This window comes from Vespa crabro, chromosome 13 (genome assembly GCF_910589235.1).
Source record: "Vespa crabro chromosome 13, iyVesCrab1.2, whole genome shotgun sequence".
Taxonomy (NCBI): domain Eukaryota; kingdom Metazoa; phylum Arthropoda; class Insecta; order Hymenoptera; family Vespidae; genus Vespa; species Vespa crabro.
In genome coordinates, this window is record NC_060967.1 from 188,366 (window position 1) to 211,833 (window position 23,468).

The following is a 23,468-nucleotide window of genomic DNA, read 5'->3' on the forward strand; positions in this document are numbered from 1 at the left end:
CGTCGAAAGTAGCGTAACCAGTGCTCGAGTAGGCACTCGACGACGACGAGCAAAGGGAATTCATACGACGAGAGGTAAGGTCGATATATTCCAGAGAGAGAAACAGAGAGAGAGAGAAAGAGAGAGAGAGAGAACTTTGTTGACCCATGGGCCAGAAACAGGTTCTGAATTCGGGATTATACAGCACGAACGAAACCGCATCTTCTCGTACGAGACTCCTCTTCTTATCCTCCTCTTTGGATTATACGCATTGATCTTCCCTTACCCCCTATCCTTATAGTAAACGGCCTCCTCTATACTTTTCGTCCTTGAACCCTTTCTCCCTTCCATTACCGTCGTTTTCTCGTGAGGGCAGGTAGTAGCTCGAGGTGGGTCCACCTCGTAAACGCGTAATCATGTTCTTTGCCCTCTCCCTCTCTCTCTCTCTCTCTCTCTCTCTCTCTCTTTGACGGGGAGGCGGGAGAGAATATAAGGAAATAAAAGGAGTTGAATCGAGCGGAGCCGATGTACGAGACCTATCGTCCTTGACGGATTGTAACCTTGAGATAGGACGAGTCTTCAGATGAATGACAAGTACTGTCTTCCATCGTCCATCGAAAGGGGACGATGTGTCAGAGGATTGATTCCTTTTTTTAATTTGTCTCTCACGTTTTGTAACTTTTTTCGAGAGGATTAAATGAAAGAAAAGAAAAAAAAAAAAAAACGACAACAATAACAATAAGATTAAGAGTAACAATAATTTGTTACATCATCGATCATCTTATGACGCGTTTTAAATGCCTCAAGTAGAATTATTTTTTCGAATTATTATTTCTTTTAAGTTTGCCTCATGTCTTATTTTTGTTAAAATATATTTGTTTTTTTGTTGTCTCGGACATTATGAGAGGACAAAATGTGAAAAAAAAAAAAAAAAATACTACAAAAACAATAACTTGTTACATTATCGACCATCTTCCGATGCGTTTCAAATAGCTGAAAATCGAATTGTTTTATTACCATCGAATCGTTATCTTTGTCGAATTCGTTCCGCTTTTGTCGCGTTTTATTCGACAGGACAAATGAAAAAGGAACAAAAGAGGAACAAAAGAGGAAAAAGAAGAAAAAGGAATAACAATGACAACAACACCACCATAAGTTTTATTCGTCACCATCTTTCGATCCATTGTAAGCAACTAAAAATAAAACTACTTTATTATTTTGCGAATATGATCTTTTTGGAAGACAAAAAAAGAAGAAAGAAATAACAACAACTTGTTAAATCAACAGCCGTCTTTCTAGTCGTTCCTTTGAACATCTAAAAATAAAATAATTTCATTATCCTTCAAATTCGAATGATGATCTTCTGCACATTCGTCTTTAATTTCGTCGCCTTCAAAAATAAATAAAAAAAGGAAAGAAAAGAAAGGCAACAACGTAATCGTTACATAATCAAACATCGTTCGGTGGCGCTTAATTAAACAATTAAGAATAAAATCATTTAATGAAATATCATCGATCGAATTCAAATTACCGCCATAGCGAATTCTAAATGTTTTACGATCGAATGAAAAGTGATTGGCCGGGCTCGCTCGTAGCGCCAAATGGCGACGACCTAGCGGCGACCGCGGGAAACTTTGAAAACTGCTTCTCCTTCCACGAGAATAAGTCAGTCAGCTGCCTTTGCTTTCATAGGCCGTACGAGAAACGCGAGAAGGAGAAAGAACGAGTGATAGAAAGAATGAGAGAGGGGGGGAGAAAGAGAATGAGAGAGAAAGGAAACAGCCGAGAGCTGGTAGGCCGATCGGTGCGTGGAAGGGGAAGGGAGAAAAAGGTCGTTGGAGTGGTAAACTAGTGTACTCGTGGCGCACACCGTCCCGGGTCTTCAGTCAGTCTTTGGATGGCGGAGTGTAAGTTGTGTGAATCGTTAAGGTTGTGTGTCTCCTTTTCTCTCTCTCTCTCTCTCTCTCTCTCTCTCTTGTACTCTCCCATCCCCAACCGCTCCTCCCTTTTCCTCTACCGATCCTTCAATATTTTTTCCGTCTTGTAAACAAACGCGACGACATTTTTCTATCACTACAGATCGAACAACAAACGTTCTATAGGTTTATCATCTCTCGTTATTACAATATAATTGGCGAATTTTCTTTAACTGCGTGATTCTCCAAACAAATACACACACACACATATATATATATATATATATATATATATATATATGATATATAAGGAGAAATTAAAAAGAGATAAGAAAAGAAGAAAGAGGCAAGTTTAGAAGAGCATTAGTGAAATGGAGTGACGTTCTCAATGTGATCCTTTTTTTGGTTTCTTCTTTTTCTTATTCCCTTCCTTCCTTCCTCATTTCTTTCCCTCTTCCCCGAAAAGAAGTTTAAGAAATATGAAAATCTACGTCGAACGTGGACAAAAACAACATGAGGGATAAAACAACGCCGGTTAGACGAATCTTGGATGATTTTTAAGAAGACGATTACCGAAAGATTGTTTCGACGAGAGTATAAAAAGTAAGTACTTCAAGTATTATAAATAAGATTATAAGTATTCAAAAGTAAATATTTCAAGTGTAACAACTCTTGCAAAAAAAAATTTTTCTCCTCTTGTTACGAGGCTGGTAGGGAGGTAAGGAGGTAAGGAGGAGATGATAGAAAAAGAAAAAGAAAAAGTCAGCAAACTACTAAATTAGATACAGTATCTATTAAATTTGGAACGTAAGCGATATAGAATAACAGAAAGTAGACAAAAGTTATTACAAGCATAGATACGCGTATAGTTGGCGCTCCTTGATCACGTGACAGTAACGTTTAACCAAGCTCGAACGAAGGCGTCCTTAAGGTGCGCGTGGGTGTAATTAGTTATGGTTTTACCATCTCGTTAGAAAAAGAGAGAGAACATAGAGTGGATGAACGAAGGTCTTGGAAAAGGTAAAATTTATTCTCGTCTTCGTCCTCATTCTCGTCATGCTTTGTAAGAGAATGGATCGTAAACAAAAAAATTTTTTTTTCTTTCTTTTTTGCTCCAAGTAATCACGAGAATATGACGATTTACGATTCTATACTTTTAGCGTTCTCATTTTCTCATTCTGTGTTTACATATATACATAAGTACATACTTATTTATACATATTTTAGCGTCTATGCATTTATACGTAAAATATACGTACTTACGTACGTACGATTAAACGATGATATTTCTTTCGCGATTAATTCAACGACGACCTCGTACAATCGTAAGAAAGTCAATCGACGACTATATATATATATATATATATATATCTATATATATATGGTCATCGTATTGAGAATGTGGGATCGAAGAGATCATTGCTGTTCGGACTTTCAATCGATTTGATGTTGACGGAGAGGGAAAGAGAAAGAGAGAGAGGCTTCAATTGGAATGATCTATATCGTATGGAGTATAGCGAAAATTTATATTTGATTTTCATAGATTTCGCATATGTAGATCCTGGCACATAAATTAATAATACATCGTCGTCGTACGAGATCTAGAAATTGATGTTACATATACATACGTATGTATATATATATATATTTATTATGTATTTACGATTTTCATAATATCGGTTAAAAAGACGACGTTTATAAACGAGCTTCGATTCTCATGACTCGTGTGATCCTAATCTCTCTCTCTCCCTCCCTCTTTCTCTTCATCTCATCTCTATTTCTCTCTTTCTTGCCTATAGCCTGGTATTATAGGAGCATTTCAGTATCGTAATAGGATTATGGCATTAACGCACGTATCGAGGACAGTATCCGTTAGTATTAGCCACTTCCTGCCACGCACTCTCTCCTTTTCTTTATCCCTCCGTTTGTCTCTTTCTATCTCTTATCCTTTCTTCATTTTTTCATTTTTCATTTTGTTCGTCATCATGGATCTTCCGACCGTAGCAATTACGCCGTTTCTCGCTATGAAGAAACCTTACCTGATTTTTTCTTTTTCATTTTTTTCTAAATCCCTCCTTCAAATCCCCATAGACGAGCGAGATTATATATATATATATATATCATAGAAAATGTTATCTGTCCCACCTTCAAGATTAGATTCGTGAGAAATCTTCTTCGTAACGTCGTTTCAGATCTATCTCCTACCATTCGTATGTTTGCGCAACGGAAGCAACAAATTATCAATTTGTTGTTATCAGATTTAAACTGTCTCTTCTAAACGTAGAATAATGCAATCATTACTTGTCATCGGATTCATATACTTACTAATAAAAAAAGAAAAAGAAATACATTTAGATCATCGATTTTAACTTTTCGAATTAATTGATGGAATCATTAAAAGAAACATACATATCTCTTTTTCTTTCATAAAAAGAGAGAAACATATAAAACTCAAGGAGTGTCAACGCGATCTCTTCTTTTCCCTCTGTCTCTCTCGTTCTCTTTCTTTTACGTCGTTATCGCTCCCACGTATATTTCATGGAAGATACTTTTCAGACCGACGTCTTATCTCGAAGGATTCGTTCTTATCGACTACGTCGAACAGAGAAAAAGAGACAGACAGATAGAGAAAGCAAGAGAGAGAGAGAGAGAGAGCTGAGTGACGTCTCGATTCTGGTTCGTCTCATCTTTGTAGATGATGCGGACACCGAAACCAGTTTTCAATTTCTCACCTACACATACGCGCCCACGATTTGTTGGCGCGATCTTGAACATATTATATGAATAATACATGTTTCTTATATGAATTTATATATATATATATAGATCTATAGTATCGAATACATCTATCTATGTATATACGTAGCTCTATATAAATGTGCGTGTAATTGCCAAGATTTTCAAGTAAAAAATATTAGACACCATTTAACGAATATCATTTTGTTTTATTTTTAATACTGTATCAAATTTTACAATTAAAAAATTTCATTGATAATATCAGTGATTCATAGAGTGTGGCGATGTATAAGTAAAAACACGTGTTTAACATCTGTTTCGTGATTCGCGCACGCGTCTGAGATGTAAAAGATGAAGATAGAAAACGAGTACGAGAGAGAGAGAGAGAGAGAGAGGGGGAGGGAGAAAAAGGAAAAGACGAAAACAAGATGGAAGATTTTTTTCCTTCGTTGGTTTCTTCGTTTTAAAGCACCTACTTCCTCAATGTTTATCTTTCGTTTTTATTCAAGCATTCCCTCTCCCTTTCTTTTTCCCTCCTCTTTTTCTCAAAGAGACACAAAGTCATACACGCAGTAAATCTCTCAAGTCACACGATCGAGTCTCGTATATTTTCGCAAGGATTACAGATATATATATATATATATATATATATAAATATATATAATTATAAATGCACACGTTTTTTTGAAGAAAAATCCGTGGGAGCTCCGATAAATATAATCGAGAAGAGAACATTAATATTTCGTCATTTTCAAAATGGATCCAGTACTACCGATATAAAAGCGGTATCCTATCTATGTATTCGTTCACGCATGGAACGTAACATATAGCGTTCGCGATTCCACGGTACGAACCTGTATCCGTCTTCTTGTTCTTTTTTTCGTCCGGCCAATGGTCAGGCACTCCGTAACAGCAACAGCAACAGCAATAGCAACAGCACCAGCATCAGCAGCAGGAGCAGTAGCTGCACGGACGAAGGAACCGTATATGGTGCTGGCCTACTACCTCCTCTCATCGCACACATATAAACAAGGCACGTCGATGAAAACGCGAATAACTTTGTATATTTTTTACTCTTCGATCTTCTCGTAAAGCGTTTCGTTTCTCACATTTCTTTTTCTTTTCTCGTCGTTGTATTATTATTATTATATCGAACTATGATAAAACGACGATATTATTATATCGTGAATGGAGAAATCGACACGTATTGTGTCGACTATTTTCGATATTTTTTATCTTTATTTGAAGATTTCTTTTTGAACGTAAAATACCTTCTAGATATGACGGAATTTTCTTGCATTTCACCAGTCTATAATTATTCATGTTAATTATATAGAGTATTTTAGGAAGAAATATTTTACGTTGATTTGATATAAGAACTCGTGCGATTATATAGGTGTATTTATCTATCTTTATCTTTTTTCTTTTTTGAATATTTGACATTACCAGAGAGATAACGTAAACTGCTTTATATTGTTTTCTTTTTAATCTACTTATAACTGCATAATTATTGTACTCACAGATGCACATACACACAGAGAGGAGAGAGAGAGAGAGAGAGAGATACGCACACACACGAACATGTATGTTAATTGATTATCTTTACATGTAACGTAGGCCGGAAACAAAGTGTGCGCATTCGAGTAAGCTGGTAGGCGTAGAAGGGAAATTCCATATGTAAAATGTAAGCTTATTTCACATAGTGTAGTTAATTACGATATATAGTGCATTTTCTTGGACTATTTAATATACATATGTTTTGTGTACTCGAACGAAACAAGTATACACACACACATATATATATATATATATATATTTTACGAACGAAATACATAGTTTGATCTATTTAACGAGAAAAATATTAAATAAACGATACCAATGAATTTTCGTGAGTTTGAGAAATAAGAAAGTCATGTAAAAGTAAGCAAGAACCAAGAGAAACACATTTTCATCTTACCATACTGTCGATAGTTAGGATTAATAGCCCGCGGCAAGGCAACCACCTTGGACCATTGGTTACGCCTATGTTTGTTAGATACGTATATTCTAAGGATGAATAAGAAGAAGGGGTGCTACTTTCCGCATGAACGAATTGCGCGCTCGTTCGAATCGTGATCGCGGATAATCGCGAGAATGATCGAGAATCTTAGATAGGCTTAACAATCTTTTATATATATATATGTATATGCATATATATACATACACACATATAGATATATACAGCCTACGTGTGTATAACAGGGGGTTTGTTATTCGTATATATACATATATACGTACGTATGTACATGCGTACGTGACGTGTGCCATTTCGCACGTACCACTATTCGATTTCATTCGAATCGTAAACGCGTACAATTTTCCTTGAATCGATCGATAAAATCGCGTCTTCTCGTGTATAACTACGAGGCGAAATAATTTTTTTAAATGACAGCTATAACGATGACGACGACGACGAAATACCTTAACAAGTGCATGCGATAAACGTATCAAGATTATTAACACCCTAAGGCGGGTGGGGGCAGTGTAGGTTAATAAAACAGATTATTTTTCTACAAATCACTCGAATTACTCGAGATAAGAGCGTAAATTCCGATAAGAGGAGATTGTCGCGTCGATACTATACGTCGACGATCGACGGAATAGTGAAAATATTTCATTTTCCTTTTCTATATTTAGGTAAAGAAATGTTAACCCAAAATTTGGATTATCTCGAACGTTATGGTGTAGAAAAAAATTAACAAATCAATGATCGTTCAAGAATGGTCGTTGTGTAATTGCCAAAAAGCTATAAATACACCAGCTTAATGATCGGACTTAAATCAGATCTAAAGAGGGTTGGATGGACTTGACAAGAAAATAAGAAAATATTCGATTATTAACAAACGGGGAAATAAACCGATAGAAGAACCGGTACAACATTGAAGAATATTATTTTTTTTTAATTCATAAAAGACTTACAGATGTAGTAGTGAAACAAAAATGATACCCTACGATATATTAATCACAATAAAATTATCAAATTTTACGATATAATAATTTCGACGATCTAATTTAATGCAAGAAATTGTTCCTTTTTTTATCTAACATGGTGTCTTTGAAAAAAAGAAAAAACTATGATAAATCGTTAATGAACGCTTATCTCTTCTTTTTTTTTTCCTTTTTTGTTGGTCTATTTAAAAAACGGCTTATACTTAAACGTCGAAAGCAACGTGTTTCGAGGCAGGGTTTCATTTTCTACGATGCATGCGATACACGAAAGGGAAACAGTGCTTAACTTATTATTATACGTTGGGGAGAAACGTGGCCGGTAGGAATATCAATGCATCCTTTGTATCGCATAAATGTACGTATGTGTAACGTACATACATACCTATACCTATACCTATACCTATATATGTATATATGTATAGAAGCGTGTCAGACGCAACCCACCGAGAAACAGGCGTTTACCCTCTTTTTTAGATTTTTATTTACCTTCGAATTAACATCTTCGACAGTAAAAAAAATTATATATATATACACACACACACACACACATTCTTTTTTGATAAACGAATAAGTAGGTGCCACGCAGTATATCGATTGGATCCCCGATACGAAACATTGAAAATATCCGCAATTATAGTTTATCGCCGGTATGGACTTTTTATCGTCGATAAAAAGTTGTACGACGACCTTCGAAAAAATTCGAAATTTTATCGATCCACTTATCGTTTCTATCTAATACGAATGTTTTGTACTTACTGTTCCCTTTTTTATTTCTTTTTTTCTTCTCTTTTTTTTTTATTCTTCTTCATGTTTTCAAACGCGTCAGAAGAAAACTATGACGAATTTGATTGGTCGTGGCGCGCAGCTGGCTGGCCGCGTTCGCTTCCAATGAAATTACATATCGCTGACCCGTGTCATCGGCTCATCGATCATTCTCTCTTGTGTTGATTCCGTCGACTAAAATTTTCATCTCACTTTATCCCTTTGATTCATCTCTTTATTGAATGCTGGTAGTAACAATACATCAAACTAATATTACCCCGGTTTTACGAAAAGATCGAATAAAACACGTCTCGATTGTTTATTATTATCTCTCTAGTTGGATGGTGCTCTCAAAATTCTAAGAATTAACAGGAAAGAGAGAAAAAAACAAGAGAGAGAGAGAGAGAGATTGAGAATAAGACAAAGAAAGAAACGAAATAACCACGTCCATTATTCCGTCAAATCCTTGAATACAGAAACAAACATTAATTTCACAAGGATTTAAAATGATGGTTTCTTCAGAATAACCTGGTTCAAAGACCACGGTTCCGCACGTCATACTTGCTTTACACAAGACAGGCCGAGTTTGCCGAGTTGCGAAGTTTATCCGGAAAAACAAGATATTTCTTACATCTTCTTCTTCTTCTTCTTCGTCATCATCATCATCATCCTCTATCCTTTTCTCTTTCGTTTGAAAACAAAAAAAGAAAAAAGAGAAAAAAGAGAAAGAGAGAGAAAAAAAAGAATCATCGTCACGTCTCGGAATCGTGCTAACGGTTCGGCAAACAGGACAGGGAAAAAGAGAGAATCAACGACGTGTGACAGACAGGACGACGCCGTTCCTCTTATCAGGTTTCGAGCGGTTCTATGTATATGTTTATATATATATATGTGTGTGTGTGTGTACATGCGATAGAGACACAGTCACGTAGGCACAGGATGTATACGTATAACATCAGTTTTATTTGTCTTATTTTTCTCTTTCCGTAACACCTGAACGATCCAATCGGTGATATCGATGTCGTTCAGGTGTATGATCGAATTTTTACCAGACACCGAACGTACCGATATCGATATCATCGAGTTCGAGATAACTAACTAACTGCCAGTTGTGCTTCGTTCCTTCTTTGTTTAAATCATCGACGTTCGTGTGCATTCAAGAGTCTTTAAGGTTTATTCAATTTATTCTTTTATTTTTACTATTATCATTTGTTTTTATTTTTTTTTCTAATAAGTATTCTTTAAATCCTGAACGTATTTTGTCATCGTTGTTGCGATAATTGTAATGTTACAAAAAGAGAAAAAAAAAGGAAAATAAAAGAATTGTTAATTGATTTTATCGTAAAAGTTTTACGTTTAACACGACACTTTCGAGATCTATAAACCGACCATAAGAACCTCTGTCTTTCATCGATATCACGCGCAGTCCCTGTGTTTGCGTTTGAGTTAAATAAACTCAAAGGTGTCAAGTATTTTCTCTGATATATTCAATATAAGCGAGTGGTAAAGCGAACGTTCAAACGAGCTGCCTATATTCACTGTTTTAATGCTAAAAGCGCCTTTGAAAATATCAGCTTCGATGCATATGTACGTGTATATATATATATATATATATATATATCTGTGTAGAAAACTTATTTTACGTATATTATATCAAAAAGGGAAGAAGAAAAAAGGAAAAAAAATAGGGAACGTTTGGATTGAATGTGAAAAGTAATTGGGTAAAGATCGAATAAAAAAAATTCTGTCAATTTTCATACTGAGGGAATAAATAAAATAGAGCGAGGATGAATGAAAGTCTAACGAATCCGTTGATACACGTATGTACCAAACTTACGTGTATTATATGAGAAGAGAAAAATAGTTGAATTAAATTCAAGGACTAGTCGTTTGAAAATTGTAAAAAAAAATACCGTCAGGGTCGGATTTTCATATCGAGGGAATGGATAAAATAGATAAAAGAGGAAAAGAAAATATTTAGATAAGATTTAAGAATTGATTCGTATAGAGATTGAAAAAGATATTGTCAAGCATGAAATTTTCATATCGAGTAATAAATAGATGAAACAGGTGAGATGAAAAACTAACGAATCGATTGATACATGTGTGTATAAACGTACGTATATTATATTAAAAAAAAAAAAAAAGAAAAAAAATTTCGTATTGTAGTGCATAATAAATAAAAATATAACACGGGGGATGATAGGTGAGATAAAAAAAAAGTTTAACGATTCCGATCAAAATGTTTCAATTCTTTCTGATATTTTTCTCAACAGACAAGTGGTCTCTCTCGATCACGAGTCACGTACGCACTCGTTCCGCTTATACTGTTATTAATTAGTGCAAACAATCTCGACCATATGTCGAGGATTGCTTGCGGCGTTGGTTAACAGTAAGAGAGCTAGATAGATAAAGAAAGAGGGAGAGGGAGAGAGAGAAATATATATATATATATATTGGGATGGCAACTAAATGATTGTGGATTTTGTCGATGGACTTTCCGCAATCACTTAGTTGCCAAGACAATAGAGAGAGAGAGAGAGAGAGAGATCCTATAATTTATATATCAAGATAGAAGAGTCCAAGAGAGTTAGCAGACCGCACCAATCGGTAGATGCAAGAACATAGTAATAAATCCTGTATAATAATAATCTCTTGATATCTTTTGCAAATCGTAAGCGTCGGTAATAAGCGAGATTTCGTCTGCGAATTAATCATTTAACGTTTATGTATTAAATAATCGAAGAATTTATTGCAGTATTAATCGTAGGTATCAATGATCCAAATAAATTCGTTGTATTTACGTGTGACGACGATTAACATGTTTACGTATGTCTCCTTCGGTTATTTTTTTTCTCTTACATTTTTACATATGCAGGATGTTCAATCGAGTTTTAATCGAGCAATTAGTTTTTGAAACCCTTTGAGCTTTGTGAAAAAAATAATGCAAAAAAGGAAGAGTACAGTTTATGCGTATGACATTTCGTTCTCGTGAAAAACAATCTTCAAAAGATCGGTTTTAAATGATAATATTAAAATGATATTAATATCCATAATTTTGTTTTTCACTTATTGATTTAACGCGGAACACCAGTTTATCCTTAATTTACCATTCATTCCAATTCTCTCTCTCTTTCTCTCTTTGTGAATATATTTCACATCGAGCTTCGCTATAGAAAGGTCTTCAGACTTCGATCCGAGAGTTGACATCGTCCGATAGCGAGAACAATTGTACGTATAAGCCTATATGAACGTACTGATGATGTACCGAGTTTCTTACGATTGTTAGCAATATCCATGATTTCTCTGGAATGTCAATATTATCTGTTCAGTTGGCACAATATTCAAGAGTATATATGTGCAGAATATTCTCTCTCTCTCTCTCTCTCTATTTCTCTCTCTTTGCAATTTATACATTGGGCATTGATCTTGGGGGACACACGTATACATATATTCATTATTCATTCTCAAACATAAAGCTTCCAGCTTCTCTCATGTCATCGGGAGTTAGCAAAGCTCGTTCCGAAGTGCGAGAGGGAGAGAGAGAGAGAGATAGAGGTCAACTCGAGCAAGATAGCCCTCTTATCGAAGAAGAGAGAGAGAAAGAGAGAGAGAGAGAGAGAGAGAGAGAGAGAGAGAGAGAATAAATGATTTATTTGCTGACAAGCACCTGTTTTACAAATTTACGTGATATATAGGATCGGTTATATTAATCTTTTCTTGAATAGTTCCAATAAATTAGGGTTGGGAATACTACATTAATATTGCTTTATGGAAAGTCTTTTTAATTGTTAAGAATTATTTTATTTAGACGCCCGTATAATCAATAAAGAAACAATAAATTTATTGTTGTTTCTATTTTAAATAATTAGCATTTAATAATCGAATTAATCGAATACGATGCATCAAATTTGAACGTTCAAACGTAAAAGACATCTCTCATTCTTTCTCTGTTTTCTTCTTCTTCTTCTTCTTCTTCTTCTTGGAAATCTCTTTTAACTCCTCGGCTTTCCTCGTTTCTATCCGACTCAAGTTGTGCCTCACGAATTCGGCTTGTCGTGGCTTGGCAGCATGTTTTATGACCGAGCTGCTTTATAGCCAGCCCTTTGTTTGTCGGACCTGGCACGGAGACCCGGTGGCTGTGGGTTGGGTATTACGTACCAACTCCGACGCCATCTCTCTCTCTCTCTCTCTCTCTCTCTGCCTCTCTTGCTGGCAGCGTTAATTTATTTATTTCCCTTTTTTACTTGTTATTCGTTATTTCCGACACGTACTCATTCGGTTCCTCTGTGCTCGAGAAAGGTCGATTTATTATTAACGCCAACTCGTATCTCCCGTCAAATCGTATCGATCTATCACTCCTCCCAAATATTCCTATCGCTTTAATATTTTTTCTTTCTTTTTTTCATTTTATTGTCGTCGATATCAGAAATGTAGTTAGACAATAACGAATAAATCAATAATGAAATAATGTTCGTCGGTGTTGTTAGTCGTCCAAGAAAGTTGCTTGAAAGTTGCGAACGCATGCATTTGTCTCAATGTATTTGATTGGTCGTCGACGATTAAGTAAAATACGTGCTCGTATATTCATTTGAAACTAATGATCATTGATGAGCAATGGTTGACGAACGACTGAAAAACCAGGCAACCAAATATCGTCCTCGTACATTGCTTGTCTTTTCATAATCGCTGATAAAATACATCAACAATATATATATTGATAAGTTTCTTGTAAACCAGACACTGTCGAATTGCGACCTTTAAGGAACGCAAAAGGACAATTTTGTGGTTTTTTGTCGACCTGGTTGCCGACTTTGATCGGAGGTTAGTCGATTGGTTTTTGTGCTCTTTCGTCGATTTGATTTTTGTAATCTCTCGTGGACCTGGTAGCCTGGTTTTTGTATTACTTTGTCGATTTGATCGTTGAATTTGATCGGAAGTTAATCGATTAATTTTTTTTCATGGTCTTTCGTCGACTTGGTTTTTTTTGATCTCTCGCATATCTGGTTGCCTGGTTTTTATGATATTTCCTCGACCTGGTTGTCGAATTTGATCGGAGGTTAGTCGATTAGTTTTCGTGGTCTTTCGTCAATCTAGTTGTATGGTTTTTGCGATCTCCCGCGGACTTGGTTGCCTGGTTTGTGCGATTTTACACGGATTTTGCTCGTCTAATTTTTGTGGTCTCTCGTCGACCTGGTTGTCGAGTTTGATCACGGAGGTTGGTCAGTTAGCTTTTGTGGTTTTTCGTCGACCTGGTTGCTTGGTTTTTCTGGTCATACGTGGACCTGGACGTCTGGTTTTTCATCGTACCGATCTGACATTGCGTACTCGCAATCGGCCTTAAAAACATTTCTACTTAATCTACACCATTATGCTATATCTATATCATTCTGGCCTCTTTATCGTTTCTCTTGCGCGCCTAACGTCGTTATCGCGTAACCGTAAACCCGGCATCTTTGGTGGTAAGGAAAACTTAGGTATTGCGCGAGCAGCTCTAGCTCATTGTCATCTCAAAAGCATACGCCGAGTACGGATTCTTTTCCCGTCACGTGCCGCACGAACGAAGGAACCTATCTCTCTCTCTCTCTCTCTCTCTCTCTCTCTCTCTCTCTCTCTCCCTCCCTCTTTTCAACCTCCGCATCAAACTGCGCCTCTCTTTCCTCCCTAACCCTCTCTATACCCGCCGTATGCTTCCTGTCGGCCATAAGAAACTACCGGTCCATAATAATGAACTTCCAGCATGTTGTTCGCGCTCGGGGATTTTTTTTTTTTTTAACCAACGGTACAACTCTCCTTCTTGGATCGAAAGATCGAGAGATCGAGAGATCCAAGGAACGAAACTGTTCTCGTCGCGTCGCTATCACGTATTCAAAACGTTTAGCGAATTATAATCGTTCACTTAGCCGAGTTTCCGTATTCAACTCAGGAATAGACAACTGATGTACGCGACAGTAAAGCGATTATTTAGATCTTGTCTCGTTATCTAAACCACGTCGATCGAATATTAGATCGAATATTTATATATATCGACATGTTGCTACCTTTGAGGATTTCTCGAGGTTATCCGTTACACGTTCGCCTGAATAAAAGATGATTAAGTTAACGTGCTTAGGTTTAAGTAGTAACTAGTTTAGAAAGAAGGCGTGACAGTAGGACACGATTTGAGAGCACGCGTGCGTTTAACGTTCGTAGGCGTTTACGCTTTTTGTTCTCTCTGTTTCTCTGTCTGGTCTCTCTGTATGTCTCTTTCTTTCTCTCTCTCACACACCCACTCACGCACACACATTAACTCTTTACCGTTTACAAAGCAGACTAGGAAGAGACTGAACCTTTAAAGCCTCTTTTCTCTCTGTCTCTTTCCCTCTCTCTCTTTTTTTTCTATGTCTGTGTATATGTGTGTACGTTAGGTATACATCAGGCGATTTCACACCCCCACTCTTTTTCCTTTCTTGGCTCTTTCTTAAGGCTAAAAACCGGCTTGTTTGAGACTTGGATCGTGCAACGCCACCACCCACTATTACTACTACTACTCCTCTATGCTTTTCTCTTTCTTTTTCTCATCTTCTTTTTATCCTCTTTCTCTCTCTCTCTCTCTCTCTCTCTCTCTCTCTCTCTCTCTCTCTCGTTCATCATTCGTTGCGAAAGGCCATCTAATACATTACGATAAAATGGCGACTTGTGTACTTACGAATCGATGGAAAGCACACCGACGCAAAACACACACGTCGCCACCCACACGTCTTAACGTCGTAAGATCTCACATAAGTACGTATGTACGTACGTTTTAGAAGGAGGATTATTCCGTGATTTTCGCTTTTTCACCGTAAATATTACTCGGATAAACGTCAAGCTCACTTTAAGCTTTACGGTTAGCTATCCGCGACTTTAACAGCGAAATACGATATATCATTTTTTTCTCTCTCTCTCTCTCTCTATCTTCACTCATATTCCTACGTCATTTCTTTTTCTTTTTCCTTTTTCTTTGTTTGTTTTTTTTTCTTTTTTTTAGATTACCAATCCCTTGTATAATGAAAGCTTTTTATTTCTTATCTTTCTATTTGTTTCTACAAACGTTTATATATAAATATGTGCGCGTGTGTGTGTATTATAGCTAACACGTCGTATGTATGTATATATATATATATTTACGTATCCTGCGTGTCTGATTTTGGTTCGGCAATAGATCACGTCCATCGACTCGAGATATGATCCTTGGACTCGAATTCTCGAGATTGATTTCGAATGGTTGATCAAATTGCAAAGCCTCGAGCGTATCACTTGAGTTTATCTCAAAAGCTAGGAATCGGTGATGTTACATTAACACCGGTATTATCGATTTGCGTTATCAAGCCTCTCTACGCGGAATTACCTACAATTCATTTCGTGCACGCAATACGATAGATAGATACTATATATACAACGAGATGTATATATATATATATATATATATATATATATATATATATATATATAAATGGACAGGAAGAATTATTACAGATACGTTTCGAACGTCCTTGGAGTATTCTTCTCGTAAACATATTTAAATCCCAACTTTGGCTGGATATGAGAGAGAGAGAGAGAGAGAGAGAGAGAGAGAGAAAGAGAGTGAAAGGAAAAGAAACAAAATGTCTAATAGACACGTCGGAGTTTATTAATATTCCAAAGGGGTCATCGTCATTTTCTTTTTAAAAAGTTTCACGGGACCACCGTGGCGTTACTTCGTGTATTATTGCCCGTACGGTCTTTTAAAAGACCTGCGCCCTATAGGGACCACCTCGACGCGGTCCAGAATATCTTACGGTTAGAGTACCACGTAAAGACGTGCGGTGTCATTGTCTCGTGAACTCAAAGACGTAACTATAGGAATTTCATTTTTATTCGCGTTTGATGGAAAACCTTTGGGAAACCTATGTCCTTATAGAAAGGACATGATATCTTGATACTTTTTAAAAAAACTATGAAATCCTAAGAGAAGGTTTAAAGAGGCCGCAGGCAAAAGAAGAAATAAAAATTAGAAAAATTTTTTTCTCCTTTTTTTCTGTATACGATCTTAAATAGTTGAAGTTAAGCAAATGATGATATGTGGGCATAGTACAAGCATCGTATCTATCCACATCGTTACGACGACGTAGAGTTCGCCTACTACGGGGTCTCGTGTCCTCCTTTATCTTCTATCTATTCATAGACGAGAAAGCGAGCTGTCACGGTGACATACCGAAAGACAATGGATAAAAGAGAGGCGAAAAACCACCGGGTAACTACTCCTTGTGTACTTAGTTGGAAGAGGTTTTTTTCTTTTTCTTTTTCTTTTTCTCTTCTTTTTCTTCCTTTTTTAAAGGAACGTCACCTTTACTAGAAAATACAGCGACACGATTCGATCGTACGGGGAACCCCCGCATCTTTCTTCTCTCTCTCTCTCTCTCTCTCTCTGTCTTCGTATACTTTCCTATGTATCTCGTTTAGAGATTAACGACACGATAAAGGTGGAGTTGGCGTTTAAACAGAAGATAAATAGATAAGGGTAAAAGAGATGAACGAACAAGTCAATATCCAGTGGATTATTTCTATTTATTTCTTCTGTCGAGTTGGTACGAGTTTAACAAAAAAAAAATTAAATAAAAAAGAAAACAAACCTAAAGACGAGAACGAAGAAAATGAAGGAAGATGTCTATCGGAGAATGTACAAGAAAAAATTTGGAAATGAGGAAAAATTGGAAAGGAATGGAGGGAAAATAGGACGGAGGTTTAGCCATCGTCGGCCCTCGATATATATCTTCGAGAGGGCTCATAGAAGTAAATAGTCAGTCGTGAACGTAGGCGAGGTCGTCGACCTTGTAGCCTCTGCGGTTCCTCTATCCTCAGATGCCCGTCCCTCTATGGATCCACGCTCGTCCTCGTCGTCTCCTAGAGAGCTTCTCTTGCATCCATAGAGTACTTCTAGCCATTATATTCATCCAACTATCCAAACGTACGTGCGTATCTCTTTATCCGTGTAAATGTGTATGTATGTTTCTCTCTCTGTCTCTCTCATTGTCTGTGTGCGCGCGCGCGCGCGCGTCCATCCTTTCGATGATATCTACAAGGTGTCATAAAGAAAATCACATACTCGCTATCAATATTACTCGACAACTACTCGTGTCATCGTTTGTTCTTAATCGTTACCGTTAGAGAAGCCAACCAATTGAGAAAGTCAAAGAGGAAACTCGGTCCTAACTTACGTAGTATATTGCTACGATGATTTCTAGGCCAACGAGTGAGATTAGATTCGATACTACGCGACTCCGCGTTCTTTTAAGTTTCATCTCGACACTTCCGTTTATATCCGTTCCTTAGATATCTATCTATCTGCATATACCTTGATTTTTCTCTAGTCACGGATGGTTGGTCAAAGAGAGAAATAGAAAAAGAAAGAAAGAGAGAGCGAAATTTTCTAAGATTTCGAATTCGCGTCTCAATCGAATCATTGATAGCATAACCGAAGATTGAATTATTTATTTTTTCCCTTATTAATCGCAATGTGGAAACGCAACCCTAGAACACGTTTCTGCTCTTTCCTTCGTTGTACATATGTATATATATATACATACATATTCAAGGCCGATTGCAAGTATCGACGAATACCTACTAGAAGGCACGATACGTGTAAATGTCAAGGAAGTGCAGGAGATGCCGTGTCTTTGCTTGCTCCGCCTCCTCGTTCCTCTTCTCTCCCCTCCTATTCCTCACCCCTATCTCTCTCTCTCTCTCTCTCTCTCTCTCTCTCTCACTCTCTCTCTCTCTCTCTCTCCTTCTCTCGATCCATGATCCACGATCTACGTTTCATTAGTCGAGCTTTCACGCCAACTTCTAGCAAAGCACGTATGAATCACTACGTTCTCTGATGTTCCAATTAGAATTGTAATCATTACAAGTTTCGATTCTTACGTACGGAACTTGTTATCTCTATTGCCATACGACGTTTGTTTGTTTGTTTTATTTTCTTTATTATTATTATTATTATTATTATTGTTGCAATTATTATTATTATTTTCTTCGCTTTCTAGTTGGCAGGCTCAAGGCCTCTCGATTCGATCAGGATGGAGCTACGGTGGTCCCTCTACTGCACAATAATACTGCAGACTTTCGTAGTGGCTTTGCACGCTATCGACGACTTTCGGCATATTTCTTACGAAGGTAAGATGATATTTTTTGTGATGATAACAACAATACGTATGCATAGAAATATTATATAAAAATATGTTGTCCCAAAAACGTGCGGAATCATTTTTCAAGAGAGGAGAATAAAAATTATCTTGAAATTCAGTTCAGCCCATTACAGAAAAAACAGATTATTTGTAAATAAAACAAGAAAGAGAAAAATAATAATGATAATAAGGTATAACATGCGTGTTATTGGGACCAAAAAAATCCGAGAATATATGGGGTTATATTTTCAAATTAATACACGTGAAACATATGAATAAGAATTCTATATCTAATAATGATATCTGCCAAAGTGATTGTCAAAGAAATTTCCAGAGAATCCGAAGCATATTGGATTACAAACCAAAATCTTATTAAAGCTGATAATAATCACAAAACTAATGATAATAATAATAATAATTGGTAATAATTAAAAATAATAATAAAGGAGGTTAACAAATGGACAATATTTGTCAGGTGTTAGTAACTATCTGTATTACTATATTCCTAACAATGGCATCTTTTTGCAAATATTTATAACATGCAAGAAATGCCACACCCATAGAAGAACTCGAGAAGCAATGTTGGAAAAACAAGTTTCGTCTTTTCTGCTCTGTGATAGTCTAATGAACTTAATAGTCGTTTCCCGATCGTCCTCGAGCCTAACGATCCATTTCTCTCTCTCTCTCTCTCTCTCTCTCTCTCTCTCTCTCTCTCTCTCTCTCTCTCTCTCTCTCTCTCTTTTCGTAATAGCACAGCCACGCAAAGGTGCGGACTGCAACGCGTTGCACGCCGAGGGCGGCGACCAATCGACCAGTAGATAGTCAGCATCCCGTAATTTTCATTTGCATGTAAAGTACTTCCTGTGGCTAGACCGCGAAACTCCTCCTCTTTCTCTCTCTTTCTTTCTATCTTTTTCTCTTTCTCTCTATTTCTACCTCCCTCATTTTCTCTCTCTCTCTCTCTCTCTCTCTGTCTTTCTCTTTTAACCAGAATCTTCGTCTTTTTGCCCAGAATAAAAATGATCTATTCCTTGGATATCATCTCGTACAACGTATTTCTTTCGGAAAAATATTTCTATCCATAAAATTTTCTCATATAAAATAATGGCACAAAATATCAAAACTCTGTCATGTTTGTTTAAATATTTAAGAATGTAAAAAAAAAAAAAATATTAAAAGTTTCAATACTACTATAATCCGTATTCGTTAATACATACTTAAGAAAATTATTGCTTCGTAAATATTATTATTTATTATGTTATATATATTTATTATACACACGTATAGTATATAGTTCGGCATAGTATGGCGAACGATAAAAATATTAATCTCTTTCAATGTACGAGTAAGAATTAATGCATATACAATTATAATATCTTTGTTGCATTTTATGCGAGCACGTTTCATACAATATATGCATTTAATTAATTCCTCCGTTTATTCAGATTTTGAGGTTGATTCATATTCATTATATGCATGTTATTATTCGTTTTCAGATTATTATTATTATTATTATTATTATTTATAGTTGTAAATCTTTTTTTTTTCATTTTTTTTTAATCGTATCTATACGTTTACATCTACCTTCTATCCGCAAGAAGAAATATTTATTTCTTTTCTCGTTATTAGCATTCGATAATTTCGACTGTCTGTAAGTTATCGATCGCGTGGGACTCCGTTGATCTAATAGAGGAAACAAGATGCAGTACTTTTGAGAGGCAGCCGATCGTACTTAACCGTAGCTAAACATGCGTTTCTTTTAACGAGTTCGCATTAGAAATATTAACGCGTTGTCCTTTTTTCTTTTTCCTTCGTCCGAATGGACGAAGCTGGATCGTTTACTAATTTAAAAGCGCCGTAACTGTCGCCTCGTATAAAGTCGCGAGAGTCTCGTTGCCGTGCCGGCCCGCAAACGATTGCGAAAAGTTTTACGATTGCATAATAAATTTAAAGCAACCGATTTAAATTGGTCGCAGTTTTAGCACTCGGTAATTGAAGTTCTCATCGTCGTAAAATATTCGTTTCTTTCTATATATAAAGAATGTAAAAAGATAAATATACATGCGTACACACAGGACACACGGACACACAAATATATTGATTTTTGCCTAGTTTAATAAAATTCATTTTAAAGATAGATTACAAACGATAAGCGAGATAATAATAAATTTACGGTTTATATAATTTGTCGCGCATGATACATCAGATACATTAATATATATTAATCATTTTCTTTATAAAAAATGCGTTTTAAAGAACAATAAGAAAGGACATGCGAGATAAAAATAAATTTTACGGATTATTCAATATACGTCACATATGACACACAAGATTTTATAAAATTATTAATAGATATTGATCGTGTTCTTGTTTCCTAGAATAAAATTCACTTTAAAGATCATAAAAACGATAAACGGGACAAAAATAATTTTATGTATTACACAATTTATTACATTTGAGAATTTTAGAAAATTGTTAATAAATATCGATTGCTTTCTTATTTCCTTAAATATAATTCAGTTAAAATTCATTTTAAGGATCAATTATAAAGGACAAGTGAGATAAAAATAATTTTACGAGTGTTAGACAATTTATCACACATGACATATGAGATTTTATAAAATTATTAATAGTTGTCAATTATCTCCCCTGTTTCCTTTAATAAAATTCTTTTTAAAGATCAATGAGAAAGGATAAGAGAGATAAAAATAAATTTTATGGATTATTATCATATATACATCATATATGACACACGAGATTTTATAAAATTATTAATAAGACATCTATACTTTTCTTTTCTTTCCTTAAATACTGTATAATTCCCTTTGAAAAAAAAAAAAAAAAAAAAAAAAACAAAAAGATCATATCACGAACGGACAAAGCGAGATAAAAAGAAATATTAATTGAATCGAATAATTAATCACATTTGACACATTCGGGTTACAATAGTTTTATAAAATTAATTAATATTCTCTTTTCCTTTTTTCTTTTTATTTATCTAGTTTGTTTGTTTTTTTTTCCTTTTTTTCGTTCTCGTTTGAAACTCTCGGGGTAACGTTTAATCGTCGCCTGGTTGCTCCAATTATTGTCTTATATATCCCAGTTGTAAATGTGCTAGAAAATCTATCTTGACTCGAGGCGAACGATTCGAAAGCTGGATTACGCGATCAATCCTCCCGATATCTCGGAAAAGTATCACCCTAGGGAATCAAGAACGAGTTATCTCCGATGAAACGACGTTCGAACGACGAGTTGGAACGACTTTGTCGTTTTTTGCTCGTCTTGCTCTCGCGAAAGAAGCATACCTATTCATTTTACTTTTTCTTATCTCTTCGTTCTCTCTCTTTCTCTTTCTCTCTCTAATTTCATTCTGCTTTTTCGTTTAGTTTCGTTCCGACGTACGGCCGTAGCGTAGCATCATTTCTCCACGTAAATTTATATGACCGCATTGAAAATCACGAGGCAAGTTAGACCCAAAGTATAATCATATTCGATATATTTTCTTTTTATTATTTTCCATTATCGATGACGACGACCAGCCGAGAATATTAACAATCTTGAGACAAAAGATCCATCGACGTATTCTTGCCGAATGTTCAAAGTACTGCAAAGAGATTTGTCTGAAAACCGAACGAAATGTGTATATATATATATATATATATATATATATATATATATATATATAACAAAAGAAAAAGAATAAAAGAAAAGATTGAGAAAACCCGATAAAAGTCCCTTTTCTCTCTCTCTTTCTCTTTTTTCTTTCCTTTCGTTTAAACTTTCTTAGACCGAGTGGACTTCCCTCCGTATATATAACTTGTGATCGATACTCGTGAACCGCGACGTTCGAGATATTAATTATTTAACGATCGACGAAGAAAAAATTTTGCTCTCGCAGATACAAAAGTATGAAAGCAAGATTTTCTACTTACTTACTAACTAACGAACCTAACGAACGACGATATATAAGGTTATAAATCTCGGTCAAAGAGTAATAAATCATATATTTATTTATTTATTTTTACACTGATATTTGTTCGTTCGTTCGTTCGTTCGTTCGTTGGTTGTTATGCGAAGAATATAACCCATTGGATAGTCTCTTTATTTCTTGCGTGAGAGACGAACAGCTGGAACTTTAAACGCGAGAATCTCTTCGCGAGAACCCAACGGGAGGTCGTTGTTCCAGGTAAAACCCAATACGATTGCGGAAATTATATTCTCTCTCTCCCCCCGCCTCTTTTTCCTTATATTTTGTTTTATTTTTGTATTTTTTTTTAAGTCGAATGATTTTTAATTTGTAATTTCTGATCCTTTTAATATTGATTCTGAATGATTTTGAATGAACATTTTGATGTCGGATAACATAATAGTACGTCTTTTCAAAAACAAAATCTAAGATTGCTTGACATAATGGACATAGTCTTTTTTAAGTAAGAACCAGAATAGTACGAAGACAAATAAGTGTAATGATTCGAATATTCTTTTTAACGTGAAAAATGACTCGTTATAATAAATAATTCATTTATTTACTGATGAGTATGGCTAAAACATTTAAGTCTCAAATTTCTCGAAATAACGTTTCGACGTATTCCTACAATATTTCTACAATAAACTGCCTCAATTAGAGAAAATGTAATAAACCTTAAGTATTCGGACGCCGTTTGATATTTCCCAAGGCATATTTTATCAAACTCCTACGAACACACCCATCTCTCTCTCTCTCTCTCTCTCTCTTTTCTCTTTAGTGGAGTGGAATAAGATGAAGAAGATCTTTGAATCTTCGCGCGTGGGCGAATCGTGCGGCACGCGCCGACACGCGCGCACGAGTATAAATTTCTACTTCTCTCTTTCTTCATCGTTCCTACCACGAAAGCCTTTTATTCCGTCCTCGCTCGACGGGTGG

At 35.7% G+C, this 23,468-nt stretch overlaps 1 protein-coding gene across 2 annotated transcripts in view; it reads left to right on the forward strand.

Annotated features, from left to right (window-relative positions):
• Nucleotides 1–1,702: 1,702 nt before the first annotated feature.
• LOC124428531 (semaphorin-5A) overlaps nt 1,703–23,468 on the forward strand; it is a 53,937-nt gene continuing 32,171 nt past the window's right edge. Inside the window, exons 1-2 of one of the 2 annotated variants that reach the window (XM_046972686.1) lie at nt 1,703–2,498; nt 18,425–18,554. In XM_046972686.1, coding sequence (XP_046828642.1) covers nt 18,458–18,554 — 97 coding nt within the window. In that variant the 5' untranslated portion in view covers nt 1,703–2,498; nt 18,425–18,457. The remainder of the gene's footprint in view (nt 2,499–18,424; nt 18,555–23,468) is intronic. The other variant, XM_046972685.1, reaches the window with a different exon arrangement.